Source organism: Ovis aries, chromosome 18 (assembly GCF_016772045.2).
Source record: "Ovis aries strain OAR_USU_Benz2616 breed Rambouillet chromosome 18, ARS-UI_Ramb_v3.0, whole genome shotgun sequence".
Lineage (NCBI taxonomy): Eukaryota > Metazoa > Chordata > Mammalia > Artiodactyla > Bovidae > Ovis > Ovis aries.
The window spans coordinates 29,424,857-29,442,100 of NC_056071.1; the positions used below are offsets into that span (position 1 = coordinate 29,424,857).

The 17,244-nt window shown below is 44.0% G+C and overlaps 1 protein-coding gene across 13 annotated transcripts in view; it reads right to left on the reverse strand.

The window, feature by feature from the left end:
• SCAPER (S-phase cyclin A associated protein in the ER) overlaps positions 1–17,244 on the reverse strand; it is a 396,299-nt gene that overhangs the window by 17,617 nt on the left and 361,438 nt on the right. For all 13 annotated transcript variants that reach the window (XM_060401720.1, XM_060401719.1, XM_042235193.1 and 10 more), the window contains one exon: positions 11,963–12,112. In XM_060401720.1, coding sequence (XP_060257703.1) covers positions 11,963–12,112 — 150 coding nt within the window. The remainder of the gene's footprint in view (positions 1–11,962; positions 12,113–17,244) is intronic.

Consider the following 17,244-nt stretch of genomic DNA (forward strand, 5'->3'; position numbering starts at 1 on the left):
GAGTTACTTTTTAAATGAAGCATGTTCTAAATCCCCTTTGAACACATCTTGCAGCACAAGAAGGTTGGCCTAGATTCTCTTAAACACTTGGCTAACCCTAAAAGTCATGGATTCTATAATTTGTCAGGGACTATACTCGTAAGTGCTCTTTTCATTTTAATTTATGTTTGAGAAAGAACTTTGTCTAAAGAGCACAGACCTTGGAAATGATACGGACCCACTATATTGTCATACATTTGAGGGGCCTCTTTATTTTGGATTTTTTTTTTTTTTTTTTTTACTTGAAGTATCTATGTCCCACCTACCACAAGGTAGAGGGTAGGGAGAGGAGGGAGAAGACTGTCACAAAAAGTCCCAGATCTTGGGTCAGGAGGCCTGGCTCCAGGGACCTGAGCAAGTCCTTCTCTTGTCTGGCAAGGAGGGGAGCTGGACTAGGTGATCTCTGAAGGCCTGTGAACTTGGAGAAACAATATAATCCTGCGCTACAAGGTTTCACACCCATGAGCACCTTTTGGTGGCTATACCTGAACAGACACTACATCTAAATATGGTGAAAATAGCTTAGAATATACTTTTTTTCTTAAGAATGAATGAAAAGTCTTCACACAAAATATGCTATCCTCATATTCTCAACTATTTTGATTTTGAACTTGGGTCAAACCTTCCTCACCATAGAGCCTTTGGATGGTGTGAGAATAGCAGAGTTAATAAACGCAGGGCACAGCCTGATAGATTTTCTGATCACATCCCAGCAGCAGCCACGGCGCACTTATGGGCTCGCCAGCACCAGTCTATGACAATTTTATTTAATCATAAAAAATATAATAGCAGTCAAATCTTTTTGTAGTTTTAGTTTACTGCTTTCTCAAGTGAAATAAATGGTCTCTCAGATTCCTTTTGCTTTCATCTCTCTGCTCTAAGTACAGTAGGATAAGGTTCCAATTAAGGTCCATTAAATGCTCACATTGATTCATGCGAGGCATTTCCCAGTTTCTTTTCCTAACACCATCTCAGTGCACCTCTGAGTTATTTCTGTGGTGTGTTTTCAGTTTAGCAGTTGCCCATATAGAAGACAGTTATTTGGGTGTGAGGTCTCCCTTCCTCTTATTTCTGCAGCCCCAAATGGTGAGCAGAGATTCTCCTCCACTGCCTTCCAGACAAGCGTATGTTTATTACCCGTCAGGTATGTCCGGCTGAACTACGCATGCCCCTTGGGGAGGGGAGCTGGCAGCTGGACAGGGCCAGACTGGCCCGCCCAGACCTCCCTTGGCGGCTGTGCTGGGGCAGGGCATCGCGTGGCGGCCCAGAGACCCCTACAGGAGGACCTCCTATGCTTCTACATCCTTTGGGTCCACGAAGACACAGAGTTCTCTTCAGTTTTCTCAATAGACGGGGGGACACAGGCTGTGACAGCAGAGATGGCCTATCTAAGGTGGAATCACGTGTCAGAGCTGACCGGGTGATACTCCAAAGATCTCCCCATTAAGAGCAGCGAATGCGGAAGGCAGACATTTCAATCATATCACAATTAACCTTTGTTCAGGCCCAGGGAATGAACTAATTTTACACTATCCTCATGACCTAATTTAATCTGCGCAGCAACCCTATGAGGTGTTATCAGTGTTATCCTGATTTAAGGAAACTGGCACCAGGAAGGTAAGGGTTTTGACCAGGATCACAGAGCTAGTAAGGGGTATAGTTGTGACCAGAACGTAGGTCACCTGGCTCCAGAGCCCACAATCCTCTCCTCATGCTACAAAACATACTGCCAGGGCCTTGACGCAGAGACCAGCTCATGGCTATCGTGACAGAACTCCTACACACCAGGTTCTTTGACGAGGTATGCAGACCCAAGGTGCATGATCCCAAGGGAATGACACACACATGAACAAACTTGAGAAAAATATTTTAACCAGCGCACCACCCCCCCCCCCACCCCGCCGAAGCTTGCTATTAAAATGAATGACACGGTGATTTGGGGGTCTTTAAGTGTAGATTTTCCAACAGTGTATGCTTTTCAGAGTGGGACACACATATCAAAAAGACTTGCTGTGACAATGCCACCAACTTGACAAGCAAATATCCGAAAGACATCTCCTCTCACAGCTGAGAGTCAAGTAAACCTGGGGTCTACGTAATAAAGACGACATTTAAAAGATAGTTTATTTGGCTGCACTGGGTCTTAGGTGCAGCATGAGGCATGTGGGATCTTCACGGCACTTTTAGTTGTGGCATGCCAACTCTTAGTTGCGACATGTGGGATCTAGTCCCCAGAGCAGGGATTGAACTTGGGGCCCCTGCATTGGGAGCGTGGAGTCTTAGCCACTGGACCATCAGGGAAGTTTTGAGGATGACATTTAATCATCATAATTTTCTTGGCTCTATGTTATAGCTTGGGGGAAGCGACACTCAGGATAACCTACCCAAGTTTATCATTCAAGTGAGGGGGGCGGCGCTAGGACATGGACTTAAGTCTGCCTCCAAAGTTTTCTCTCACACACTGCTGTTTCCTCAAACATAGGATTTGCCAAACCTTAAACACACTAGTTTCCTTTGGATCTCAGAACTACTGGCTCCAGCAAAAACAAAACTAAGAAGTTTCTCTTAGAATAAACTCAAATGTAACTAACTTACCATGCCAAAGAAATGGCTCTTAAATTTTTAGCTAAAAGTCAGTTTAGGAGGTTTGGTCACTAAAACAGAAGTGCTGTATTCTTTAAAATCTGGGGCTATTTTAACCTTTTCTGCAGTATCATGTCTAGAAGAGATATATTATCTCAACATCCAATAATTCATTTAACAAATATTAAGTAATTACTATGTGCCAGACACTCCTGTAGGCACTGCAGACAAAGACTCTGTTCTTGACATACTAACACTAGTAGCATGGGGTGGGAGAGGGCAGACAGACAAAATAAAGTCGGGGTGGGCAAAAGTATATGAATAAAAATACAGCTAGGTAAAGGTGCAAACAGGAAGCATGGGGCTGATTTTAGATCGTATGGTCAGGAAAGGCCACTCTGATAACATGATAACTGAGAAAAAAGCCTTTGAAAGTTGCCCCGCCTCCCCCGCCCCGCCCCACCTCCCCCGCCCCGCCCCGCCCCTGCCACTCCCCAGACCATGCTGATTTCTGGGGGAAAAGATTCCCAGGTAGAAAGCAATAAGAACAAAGTTTTGAGAGGTGTGTTTGCAGAACAGCAAGGAGACCAGCGTGGCTGCTAGAACATTTGTGATGACTACATTTAGAAATGAAAGTTATTAAATTCAAGCACCTATACTGGCCTGGATATAACTTCTCACTTCATCTTAGACTTACACATTGGTCTTCCGTCGGAGCTGGAAGGGCCCTTGGGAGCACCCAGCCTAACTTTTGACAGACGGGAAAGCGGAGCCCAGAGAAGGGCAGGGATTTGCTCAGGGCCGCACAGCCGCACAGTTATGAGAAGCCCTTACCTCCTGACTGCCGTCCCAGTGTTTGTTCTATGATGTCGGGCTTTTACGTAAGATCTCCTACGTCAGAAGAGGTGTTTTCTCTGTGATTACAGACGTGTTTACAGTCTATCTCAGTGATTTTAAAAGGTACCCTTTAAGTCTGAACACCAAGGCAGGCCCAGGAAAAGTTAGTTTTATGATTGATCATTAGTTAAACTTTGACCAAATATTCCTTCTGGCCTCATTTTCCACACCAGTAGAAGACTTCCAACTGAGCCAAGGATGACTGACGACTGGAAACACCCCCCACGCCTGGCAGCGGTGATCGGCCTTGGCCCTTGCTCACAGGACCTGGTTTGGGTCCCTGGGACTGGGGTGCTGATGGTTGTCTGGCTTCTTCCCCTTGTGCGTTTTCTGCTGCTCTGCCCAGTCTTGGGATGGATCTCAGAGGATTAACTTCATGTCATTGTGCGGCTAAACCAAGCCCTCAGAATGTCCCTCCTTACGCTCTTCGCCTCAGACACTGTGGAAGGAGTTTAGTGGGCTGCCAGCCTTTATAGTGGAGTGGAGAGGAAACTATGGTGAGCTTTCCGTTTCAAAGCTTCATTGTTAGATTTCATGACAGTTATTTCACTGGAGTGTTCTGAACCTGAGTTCCCTCAAACTGAGAAACTGAGAAGACAGGTGAAAGAAGGGTAGTTTGTTTCTGCTGTTCAGTTGCTAATCATATCAACTCTTTGAGATCTCATGACTGCAGCATGCCATTCCCTGTCCTTCACCATCTCCTGGAGTTTGCTCAAACTCATGTCCACTGAGATGATGCCATCCAACCATCTCACCCTCTGTCACCCCTTTCTCCTCCTGCCTTCAATCCTTCCCAGCATCAGGGTCTTTCCCAATGAGCTGGCTCTTTGCATCAGGTGGCCAAAGTATTGGAGCTTCAGCTTCAGCATCAGTCCTTCCAATGAATATTCGGGGTTGATTTCCTTTAGGATTGACTGGTTTGATCTCCTTGCTGTCCAAGGGACTCTCAAGAGTCTTCTCCAGCACAATCCGAAAGCATCAATTCTTCAGTGCTCAGCCTTCTTTATGGTCCGACTCTCACATCTGTACATGACTACTGGAAAAACCACAGCTTTGAATAGACAGATCTTTGTCAGCAAAGTGATGTCTCTGCTTTATAATACACTGTCTGGGTTTGTCAGAGCTTTTATTCCAAGGAGTAACTGTCTTTTAATTTCATGGCTTCAGTCACCATTATCTGTATAACCATGCTTTTTTCAGTTCACCATGCCAGAATTATGAATTCAGCCTACTGCTGACTCAGCTGTAGTATTTAGTGCCATAAAGCTGATGGTAAGAGGGCCGCTGGGACAGCAAGGTCTGCCTTTCTTGAGCGTTCACTCTGAGCCTGGGCCTGTATTGTCTCATTTAATTCACTTAGCAACACACGCAGTAGTGATATTATGCCCTCCATTTCACAGGGGAGGAAACTGAGGCTCACAACTTAGTAACTTGACCAAACCAAGGCCACAGTGCTAGCAAAGAGCAGACTAGATGACTTCAAAGCCAGCTGTCTTCAGGGCCTGTGCTCTCATCCTCTGTGACAGCTGACATTTAGTGCCGTCAGAGATCAAGTTCAGAACCTGAAATGCAGAGTGACTCACGATGGGAATCTAATCAGGTGCCACCTTAACTACTGCTGCTTCAATCCCAGGCAGGGGGATCAGTGGGAGTACACTGAGCTACGAGTCAGGGCAAGATTCTGCACAGAGGGGGTGAGGAAACATCCCTTTCATTGAGTGCTGACCAGTGCTGTACCTGGTCAGTGTCAGCCTTGAGTGGTGATGGTATCAACCTGAGGACTCAGAGGAGGTTCCCTTGGGGAGCCTGTCCATTACTCCGGTTAATTCCCTAGCAATGCAGCCACTCAGCCAAGGAGGGGTTTCCTTGAAAACCTTTCAGGTGGTTTTGGAGTAAAAAGGTACTTGCTATGAGCAGGAGGTACTTCAAACTACCCTTGTGTAGGAAAAGCAAGATGGGACGCCAAAGAGATGAGGGCCGCAAAGGTGTCTTTTGTTTGGATTCTGTCATTGGTGACTTTTCCAACAAGTGGCCAAAATCGATAACTGGCAAGTTTCTCCATTCTAATACCAGCCAGGTCACTCACCGGAGGCCTCCAAATAAATCTTTCAGTTCAGTTCAGTTCAGTCGCTCAGTTGTGTCTGACTCTTTGTGACCCCATGAATCGCAGCATGCCAGGCCTTCCTGTCCATCACCAATTCCCGGAGTTAACTCAAACTCATGTCCATTGAGTCAGTGATGCCATCCAGCCATCTCATCCTCTGTCGTCCCCTTCTCCTCCTGCCCTCAATCCCTCTCAGCATCAGGGTCTTTTCCAATGAGTCAACTCTTCGCATGAGGTGGCCAAAGTATTGGAGTTTCAGCTTTAGCATCAGTCCTTCCAAAGAACACTCAGGACCGATCTCCTTCAGGATGGACTGGTTGGATCTCCTTGCAGTCCAAGGGACTCTCAAGAGTCTTCTCCAACACCACAGTTCAAAAGCATCAATTCCTCAGCACTCAGCTTTCTTCACAGTCCAACTCTCACATCCATACATGACCACTGGAAAAACCATAGCCTTGACTAGACAGACCTTTGTTGGCAAAGTAATAGTTCTGCTTTTTAATATGCTAACTTATATGCAGAGAAATAAATCTTTAGGCAGAAGTTATTTTTGATTAGGAAGTTTATTTGTTCTACTTTTGGGAACAAACCCCATAGCTTCCTTTGTTGCTGTAAATACTGAGAGTAGTTCCAGGATAGTTACATTGTTGAAGTTCTTAGGCTCTTCCTTAGACATGATACATTATTGTTTTGTGAAAGGGAACTGTATCTGTCACACAAAGAAAATGCAGAAAGCTGAATGTGTGTGTGGCAGCTCAAGAATAAGCTGCCAATACTGGAAGAACAGAAAGGCCTTGAAGGCTGGAGTTTCCCCTCGGAGCCCACCATAGCACACTCTAGTCTTAGACCTGGATGAGGCTGGAGGAGTTTACCAAATGGGTGTGACCTAGGACCATCTGCCTTTGAGAAAAACAAGGAGCAAAGCAAGAATGTTTGCGCAGGAATTAGGGTACCTCTGAAAGTTCTAAAAGCTAAAATGGAGCTCTGGGAAACTGCCACTCTTAAAACACAACTCTGCGTTCCTCACGGGCAGGTGGTATGCAACTGGGAGACTGGCCCTGTTTTTGTTTGCAGGGAAGTGTCTGAGGTGAGTACAACATTTTAGGAACGTCTAGTTAATTACCTTTTGATTTTCTTACTAAGTCATCAAGCGACAAAAGACTTGGAAACTGTGTGTCACACAGCTTGGGCGGAATCTAGTTTCACAAGCCTCGCTGTCCAGCTGACCGGCCAGTTCTAACCACCCCCCTGCCCCCCACAATCAATGGCTGAGCAGATGATGACACAGTCTGCATGACTCCCTTCAGAGAAGCTGATGGGGGAGGGTGGGCCAATGGGATCCTTCCTCCTTTCAACTATTACAGGAGATTCCAGCTCTGATAGCGGGAATCTATGGGGTCTTACCAGATGAAAACGTCAGTCACTAACTAAAATGAATATGCAAAGGTGCTTATTCCCAATACAGTAATATGCAGGCAGTCAAATCATCTGTCATTTGAGTTAATTTAATTATCAGACCACATTTAATTATCCAATATAAAATGTAAATAAAGTGAAGGCCTGACAGCACATACTAATTACGTTCATTATAATAATTAAATGGGAAGGAACTTAGAGTCATGAAAGTACTATAAAATACAAGGAAGCTTTTGATTAAAATTTTTTTAATTAGAAACTGCAACCGTACAGGAAACAGATGATCGGTTCTATCAAGGATGAGGCACTGCTTTTATTATCCAGGTTTCTCTTCTAAAGTCATCCTTGGTATCATGGGGCTCAGTCCTTCCAGTTAATAGACTAAATGGTGCCAAATAAAAAGTGCCAATCCTTCATGCAAAGCAGTTTACCTAATAAAACAGCCTTCGGTTGCAGCAGGAGTTCAGGGTCTCCTGTCTTATAAAGACACAAGCTGTTTCCCTGGAAGGAATAAAAGATCCTCTGTGGACAAACAGCCCTGCAAATTAGCATGATTTCTGCCTGATGATACGGAAACATTAAATCAGTTGAGCATCGTAATTTCTGCTCTGAAATTTCTCAGATTTAAAGAAAGTGGCATGAGGTTAAATAAATTCACTTTCATAGTAACAGAAGTAAGGCAGAAAGGGCATCAGGACTGCCCACCAGGAGACTGGGTTCTGTGAATTCTTGCTGGGCATCCTTTTCCTTCTCTGAGCCTCAGTTTCTCCAATTCTTTATGTCATTTCAGGGGGCTTATTTCACCTTGCTGAATCCCAATACCTCACCTGTCTGTGAGGTAGGAATAATTCTTCTGCTTACAGCCTTAGTGAAGCGCTAATGAGGAAGGTCCAAGAGACAACAGATATGAGGGGTAGTATAAAGAATTCTTGGATGGCATCACCAACTCAATAGACATGAGTCTGAGTAAGCTCCGGGAGATGATGAAGGACAGGGAAGCCTGATGTACTGCAGTCCATGGGGCTGCAAAGAGTCAGATACGACTGAGCGACTGAAAAACAAATAAAGAATTCTATGAATATAAGAGGTTATGGTTAGAAACAGCATCTCCTTAAGGTTCAGTGTCTCAGTGGTTGACAATTACTATCATTTCTAGCAATTTCTGATTTCTTCTCTAGTCTTAGTCTCTCAGTCGTGTCTGACTCTTTGCAACCTCATAGACTGTAGACTGCCAGGCTCTTCTGTCCACGGGATTCTCCAGGCAAAAGTACTGGAGTGGGTTGCCATTCCCTTCTCCAGGGGATCTTCCCAACTCATTTATCGAACCCAGGTCTCCTGCATCGTAGGCAGATACTTTCCTGTTTCAGCAACTGCATTAGGACTGAACTGCCTTCTCTGACCTTCCATCAAATCAGAAGTAGATGTTCAGGTAAGATTCAATCTTTCTAGGAGGCAAGGTGTTGACAAAGGAGGTCTGGCCTTTTTTTTTTTTTTTTTTAACTTTTCTAACTTCTTACTCATATGAACTTACATCTCCACAATTATCTCTAAACCCCACAGCATCTTCTTCCCTGGCTGAGAAGCCACAGGGTCTCTGTCTCCTCCTTGCATTGCTTGCTGCTCTCTGCCCACTGAATCTGCTTTTCTCTTGTGCCAACATGCCCAGGCGTTACTTTGCTATCAGGTCCATGTCAGTTTTAACATGCCATTTCCAAACACCAGTTCCCCCGACCCCATTTCTCATTGACTCTGGTGAGCCCAGAGATACTTAGAGCGTGTGTTTTACCTGCAGTGGAGGAGTAGCAGAAAGATTCTCTGAAACCCCACACAGTTCAGTATATTCATCACAACACAGTTGATTTAAGCAAAGAGTTTCAAACCATCCCTAAACATGAGTGCGCTGAAGGAACTAAACCTTTTGCTGTAGAACTGTACAGTAAAATATCATCACACACACACATTACTCACATCTTTACAAGGGCAGGAGATAGTGTCATGATAAATAGTAAATGACTTAGGTATAAAGCAGGAAACTGTTAGGTAAACCATGGGCTGGCTACATAAGATAAAGTCATGTAGCCATTAAAAGTGATACTTGTAAAGAAGAGTTCTGATATAATGTTAAGTGTATAAAGCAGGATAGGACTGTATATACAATATGATCTCAGCTAGGTAAAAATGTTCATAGAGGGACAGAATGTGGGTGAAATGAGTGAAGGCGTCAAAAGGTACAAACTTCCAGTTATAAGATAAATAAGTTCTGGGGATGTAATATACAGCATGCTGACTAAAGTTAGCAATACTGTATTGCATATTTGAAAGTTGCAGAGAGTACATCTAAATGTTCTCATCACAATAAAAAAATTAACTATGTGAAGTGATAACTGTTAACTAAATTTATTGTGCTAATCATTTTGCAACATAACCATGATCCAGTCTTCACACTGTACACACTTAAAACCCATACAATATTATATGTTAATTATATCTCAACAATATTAACTGGCAAAATGTTCACAGAAAAGAGACTGCAAGGAACCTGCCAAAATGGTAACAATGGCTATCTCAACAGTGAGATCAGGAATGAATGGGACTCTGCTTCCTTCTTTACCCTTGCTTATCTTTTTCATGATGAGTAAATGACCAACCTAGATAGCATATTGAAAAGCAGAGATATTACTTTGCCAACAAAGGTCCATCTAGTCAAGGCTATGGTTTTTCCAGTGGTCATGTATGGATGTGAGAGTGGGACTGTGAAGAAGGCTGAGCGCCGAAGAATTCATGCTTTTGAACTGTGGTGTTGGAGAAGACTCTTGAGAGTCTCTTGGACCGCAAGGAGATCCAACCAGTCCATCCTAAAGGAGATCAATCCTGGGTGCTCACTGGAAGAACTGATGCTGAAGCTGAGACTCCAATACTTTAGCTACCTCATGCGAAGAGGTGACTCATTGGAAAAGACTCTGATGCTGGGAGGGATTGGGGGCAGGAGGAGAAGGGGACGACAGAGGATGAGATGGCTGGATGGCATCACTGACTCAACGGACATGAGTCTGAGTGAATTCGGGAGTTGGTGATGGACAGGGAGGCCTGGCATGCTGCGATTCATGGGGTCGCAAAGAGTCAGACACGACTAAGCGACTGAACTGAACTGAAAAGACACTTTTGTAACCAAAAAACAAACTTTTGAAGGGAAATGAGATGCAGTTTAGTAGGTCAAATGGATACACATGAAGAAAAGATAACATAACAGGAGATGTTCCTCCTTGAGTAGCTTGTGAGAGCCTCGTGAACCTGTGGGGCCTGGTTCGTGGGAAGGACACACCATCTATCCAGAGGTGCTGGCTAGGGAGCGTGCTGTGTGAGTGCTCCCATGGTGGGAGAGGAGAAAGGTCTGCCCTCTGGGCAACGAGATCTGTAAAAGAGGAATTTTTCTATGTAGGACACTTATTCTGGCAAGGGTCCGCATTTCCTGTATTTTCATCATGGAAATCTTTCAGAGATGGACTGCATATTCTTTAACCTTCTTAGAGGGAAGGTATACAACACAGATTTTGCCTCCATGCTCACTCAGGGTCAGCACTGGGGGCATCCACAATCATCTGGGGAAATAAAATCCTGGGTTAGTGTCCCTGTGAACCCCGATGGCTACACCTGCTAAGCTCTTGGGCTTGTCTTGTTTCTTCTCTTCTTTCTCCTTATCAGATAGGCAGTTTCATCAGTGCTTAGGGTGTAGGTTCTCACCTTGTATTTGGCTCTGGCACTACAACTATCTCCTGTCCTTCTCCTGCCCTGGTCTAGATTACTGCTGCTGCTGCTAAGCTGCTTCAGTCGTGTCTGACTCGGTGTGACCCCATAGATGGTAGCCCACCAGGCTCCCCCATCCCTGGGATTCTCCAAGCAAGAACGCTAGAGTGGGTTGCCATTTCCTTCTCCAATGCATGAAAATGAAAAGTGAAAGTGAAGTTGCTCAGTCATGTCTGACTCCTAGCGACCCCATGGACTGCAGCCTACACAGGCTCCTTTGTCCATGGGATTTTCCAGGCAAGAGAACTGGAGTGGGGTGCCATTGCCTTCTCCCGGTCTAGATTACTGCAGGCTAATAAACCTAGTAAGCACATATATTACAGAGTTGCCTAAAATAAAAAATTAGGAAACTTGGAGTGAGGGTTGTTTGCTGGCCTTTTTCTCAGATATAATCCACACAATTAGAGTTGCTGAGTAGGAGGCTTTAGATAAATTAGGTTGTCAGGAATTACAATCTGATATGTTATGCCATAACTCTGTTTTTTAAAATAAGGATAAATAAAGTATTTTATTATTATTTTTAAAATAAAATCTGTAAAACAGATTTCCCAACATTTTAAGGCAACAGAACCCTATTTACAAATGAAATCTTGCTCAGAAACCAAGTAAAACAGTTAAAAGCAAAAGTATTCTGGGTGATTCAAGGGGGTAAGGCCCAAACCCTGCCTTCTCAGGCTCCCCTCCAACACCACCTGGCACCCTCTTAAGTACCTCGGCAGAAGCCAAAGACCAAGAGCAGTTTCATAAAGCAGCGGATTCTGATGCTATTTGCAAAGTGATGCAAGTTGAAAGATGTTATCTATTTCATCCAAACAAAAAAACAAAATGAATAAAGCATCAGAATCTACATGGTAAGGGAGGAGACACTTCTCTGTGGCTTAACAAGAATATTTGATGAAAAATATTTTATTTTTATAGCTCTAAGAGGAGGTCCTCGTGCTGATCTAGGGCTGATCACGTCTTTCTAGAGAGGAGAAGCCAGAGACATATCCCTGGAGCCTACCTCAAAGGCCTCACACAGAACAGATGGGTTCCAGCAGGCTCGCCTGCCTTTTCTCACTCCAATACCTCACACTCTCAGGGCTGGGGAAGTCTGAGGAACGTTCCTGGGCCCCTTACCTGGTTATCTGGGTGGTTGACAGTGAAGTAGCCCACACAGACGATGACCTCATGAAGGAGGCTTTCACAGGAGACGTGGCTGCAGTGGCCCAGCAGGGAGCTGGCGATGTGCCGGAAAGCAAGGGACAAGCCCTCTGCCCCTACGATAGACTGACAAAGACAAGGAGCAGTTAGAACTCTGCAGCCAGGGAGAGCCAGGGCTGCAAATCACAAAGCAAGCCTGGGCCCTGTGCACTTTGTGCCACACTGCCAGGAAAGCATATGAAATTTCGAAAGCACAGTGCTTAACAGCTCAGTTCAAGGATTCTTGCTCTAATAAGTGACCATAATAAATGTAACACTTAACCTGAAAAAAAAAAAAAAAAGAAAATAGAGCATAGCAGATCAGATGCCTGTAACTATGTGGATCAAGGTGTTATTCACCTAAAGCATGAGTATTTATCCCATTTTTAATGAGGTATTTTTTTCTCATTGCACAAATAGTCTCATTGTAGAAAACTTAGAAAAATTTAAAGATATTAAAATTCACCTGCAAATCTACCATTTAGCTAACTTTCAATACTTTTTTTTTTTTGAAGGAGAAAAATATTTCCCCATATGCAGGGATTAAAATACAATTCTAATTATTTACTTAAATTCAAAACCAAAATAGATATAAATATTTGTTATTCAAATAGCTAGTTGTTATTCAAATAGCTCCACAGCTCCCAAAAGAATGTAAAAAATCCCCAACAAACACCTCCCCCCCAAAAAACAAACAATGAAGCCCCCTCGGTTATGAGGCTTCTGGGATCCTTTCTCAAGACAGGCAAGGGGCTGCCCGTGGTGGGCAACGCGGGAGGAGAGCCTGAGTCTGTCTGTGCAGCCTGAAGCTTCTATTTAATAAACATGTCAAACAGACAGAGCGACAGGAGGGCAAAGGGGAGAGGCGAAGCCCACAGAATACACTCGCAGCCCACACTGGAATGAAGCACCACTGCTGGCCTGTGGGATATGGCAGCGTTTTAAACTCATCTCTTGATTGGAGGTCTTGGCTGGTTTGAACCAGGTCAGATACGTTGCAGCTTGGAAGTTTCAATGAATTCACTCTGCCTAACAGTGTTGTGAAACACAATCTTTTTAATTAATACTGTTGAAACAAAATTACTGCTAAATTTTAAGAGTGCCTTCTGCCTCAGTTTCATTGCACTGAGACAAAATGTTTTTCAAGCCCCAAAGAGACTTCAGGAGGGCCCTGATCCTTTAAATCAAGGAGTGACACCTTCTCAGCTCAGCCCTTATTTAATTAGTTGTGTCCAGCTTGCTGTGACCCAGTGCCCTCTGTTTAACCTTTACTGATAAGAGCAGGTCAAGGGGCATGCAAGTTTGAATATAAAAATTAAACCAATTTTTCAAGGAAACCATATTTCCTTTTTAGCCAGAATTAATTGCCAAGTCAGTACATTGATTTGTTTCTTGAGACCACCTTCAATTGTAAAAACTGTCAAAGAGTATGCAATATACAATATCCAGGATCTCAAGGCCATCTGTGCCAATATGAATTCAGAGTGAAATAGAAGTCTTTCCTGAAGGGAGAAAAATATTTTGACAGCCTTATTAGTATACAATGAAATGGAACCAGTTAAGAAAATATTCTAATGGATAACCTTTTGTTACTGCTATGCAACACGTTGTCACACAAAACAATTACGTAGGTTTATGGCTCTGAAGAAAGGTACAGGAACAGTGGGAATGCGGCACTCAATACTTAACCTTGTGATTCAACACCTGCAAGATGGTTTGGGTAAATTCTTCACCCCTTTGGAATTTGAGTCAGTCTACAGGGCCTACTATGTGTTAGCTTTGTTGTTGTTGTTCGGTCATTAGGTCGTGTCTGACTCTTTGCAACCCCAAGGGCTGCAGCACACGAGGCTCCTCTGTCCTTTACTATCTCCTGGAGTTTGCTTAAATTCTTGTCCATTAAGTCAGTGATGCTATCTAACCATCTCATCCTCTGCCATCCCCTTCTTTCTTGCCTTCAATCTTTCCCAGTATCAGGGTCTCTTCCGATGAACTGGCTCTTTGCATCAGGTGTCCAAAGTATTGGAGCTTCCGACACCACAGTTCAAAAGCATCAATTCTTTGGTGCTCAGCCTTTGTCATGGTCCAGCTCTCATATTACTATGCTGACAAAGGTCTGTGTTGACAAAGCTACGGTTTTGCCAGTAGTCCTTTATGGATGTGAGAGCTGGACCATAAAAAAGGCTGAGCACCGAAGAATTGATGCTTTTGAACTGTGGTGTTGGAGAAGACTCTTGAGAGTCCCTTGGACTGCAAGGAGATCAAATCAATCAATCCTAAAAGAAATCAACCCTGAATATTCATTGGAAGGACTGATGCTGAAGCTGAGGCTCCAATACTTTGGCCACCTGATGCAAAGAACTGATTCATAGGAAAAGACTTGATTCTGGGAAAGACTGCAGATAGGAGGAGAAGGGGAGGACAGAGGACGAGATGTTTGGATGGCATCACCGACTCAATGGACATGAGTTTGAGCAAACTCTGGGAGATGGTGAAGGACAGGGAAGCCTGGCGTGCTGTAGTCCTTGGGGTTGCAGAGTTGGACACAACTGAGCAACTGAACAACAATTCACATCCGTACATGACTACTGAAAAAACCATAGCTTTGACTATATGGACCTTTGTCAGCAAAGTGATGTCTCTGCTTATTAACATGCTGTCTAGGTTTGTCACAGCTTTCCTTCCAAGGAGCAAGCTAGCTAGCACAGTGCCTTTATGTAGGCTCATTTAATCCTTAGGCTTGTGAGGTAAGTGTTTTTAATCTTATTTTAAAAATAAGAAACTGAAGTTTAAGGACTCATATGAGTTGTCTAAGGTCATACAACTTGGTAGCGGGATGGCTGAAAGTCAGGTCAGTCTGACTCCAGACCCAGAGGTCTTGATGAGGATGCTTCTCTGTAACAGCTCTACAAGAGACGCATTGCTATGACGCACTGGGACTCAACCTGTTGACATGTCTCACGTTGTCTTGTCTAACTTTTCAGAGGGTCGGACCACAGATCTCATTTCAGTTTTCTTCAGTTCCGTTGATCCTTCCGGGCAGTTCATAAATTGCCTCCCAGATTTTTTCTGAGGTCAGACCCATATTGTATCTAAAATCTCTTTTTCTGTGTTTGTTATACTTGATCTTAGCCAAAAGGCTGAGAAGTGATCCTGTGCTTATTATAAACATAGCTCCTAAAATCTCACTTTTGACAATAAGTTGTTTTAGTGTACTAGAATATGAGCTTCTCTGACCATATCTATCATAAAAATACTTTTCTCCCGAACTCACCCATCGCTTTACAATGCAAATATTGTATATTTGTATCACATTTACTTGAGCACTGCACGCTTGATCAGATGTCTGTCTACATCAATAATGTCTGTGTGGAAAGATGTTTTTGCTTTAGCATGCTAAACAGACTACAGTGGTTAGTTAAGAAAACAACTACAAATCTTTGCCAGTCCTCCCTTTGAGAGAAGGGACCTATGTCTTCTCTTGAATCTGCAAAGCTGTAACCAATAGAGTATGGCTGATATATAACTATACCACTTCAGAGGCTAGGTCATAAAAAGCCATACAGCTTCTGTCTGGTTCTTAGGGAGCACATGTTTTCCAGAAGTTTCCTCTCAGGACACTCCTACTGAGAACACAGACACGATGATGTTCTGAGAAGCCCAAGCCACGTAGAGAAGCCATATGCAGAGTCTACGGCCAGTAGTCCTGGTGAACCTAGTCTTTGAGGATTTCTGGGCATAAAATATGAGAGTGAAGGAGCCTCCAGCTAATTTCAGTTCCCAGCTATCTGAGTCAACCTGCTCCTCCTCTCCACACTCTCCACCCCAGGATTCGAGCCCCTCAGCAGAAGCCCTACATCGTGAGTAGTGACAAGCCACTCCCACTGTTAAAAGCCCTGTTGGAATTGCGGACCCACAGAACCTATGATCACGATAAAATGGTTGCTGTTTACCCTACTAAGTTTGTTTTTAAATGGATAAAAGTAACTGGTGCAATAAGGTGATCACTGGTAGATGTATTAAAGGCCCTGAGGCTAGCAATTCCAGGCATCTGGGTCCCTGCACATCCTGATGTCTGAGAGTAACAGAAAAACACGTGCTGGGCTCTGAGCACCAAAAGGACTGCAGCCAAGAGGAAAGGCCCTGTAGGCTTTCCAGGCCCATGGTTAAGGGGAAAAGGGAACCTGGAAACAGTGTCTGGGGAGAGAATGAGAAGTAGTGATGGCAAAATTGACTAAAATAAAAGAAGACAGGGGAGTCAGGAAAGAGATCAAGAAAAGAAGATACAGCAGGGATGGATTAAGGGAAGTACAGAGTAATAGGAAGGACAGAGGAGAAAAAAGCACAAGAACTGTTGGGTACCAGCCAAGAAAAGACATTACACTCAGGAGGCGGGTATTTCACTCCAAGAATGGCTGGAACACTCCTGAGTCACCTTGGTATCTTTCCTGAGGTTGAAGCAAATGTGGTTCAAGTAGGGGGTATATTTTGGGCTCGATGAGGCAAGGAGCTGGAGAGGAGAAATCTTGGTTTTTATCTTAGTTTGGCATAAAGAACTCCAGAAATAGATTTTTTATTTTTCTCACATTACTGGCCATTGTGCCTAAAGGCCCCGAGGGAGCACAGCTGGGAGTTGTGTGGTTCTCCTTCTGAGTGAGGCTGTACAGGCTGTGAGCTCACAGAGGTGTGCGGGTGGGGCAGGGACCTGGGGCTCCCTGACATGCACAGAGACTGATGGAATGGCCCGCTTAATGGAAATGCTCCTGTATGAAGTGGAGCCCCCTGCAGCAATACAAACCCTGGTCAGAAGACCCATAAAACCAGAAACTGAGGAATACTTTTTATTTGTTATTTGCTTTTCACAATCCCTGGTAACAAAAGAAATCACTCTAGTTGGATCTAGCTGATGGTAGCCTGTTGGTCTCCATAGTCTGAGGACATAAAATGAGCATATCTTGATTTCCAAGCTGTTTCCAGATACAACAGAGTGGGGTTGAGTCTTCATAAAAACAAATGTTATGTCCAACCCAGAGGCCAGAGCCACTGGCATTTTCTCCTGTTAAAGGTGCAGCTGTAACCTCTCGGAACTCTACATATTGTGTAGTTACCACCTCAGGCTAGTTTAAGTGCTTTGAAAACTGAAAAGCATTAACCCCAAGGAAGAGACTTCTGATCTTGGGAGGGATAAACTAACTCTACAAAGTTGAAAGATACTGAATCCA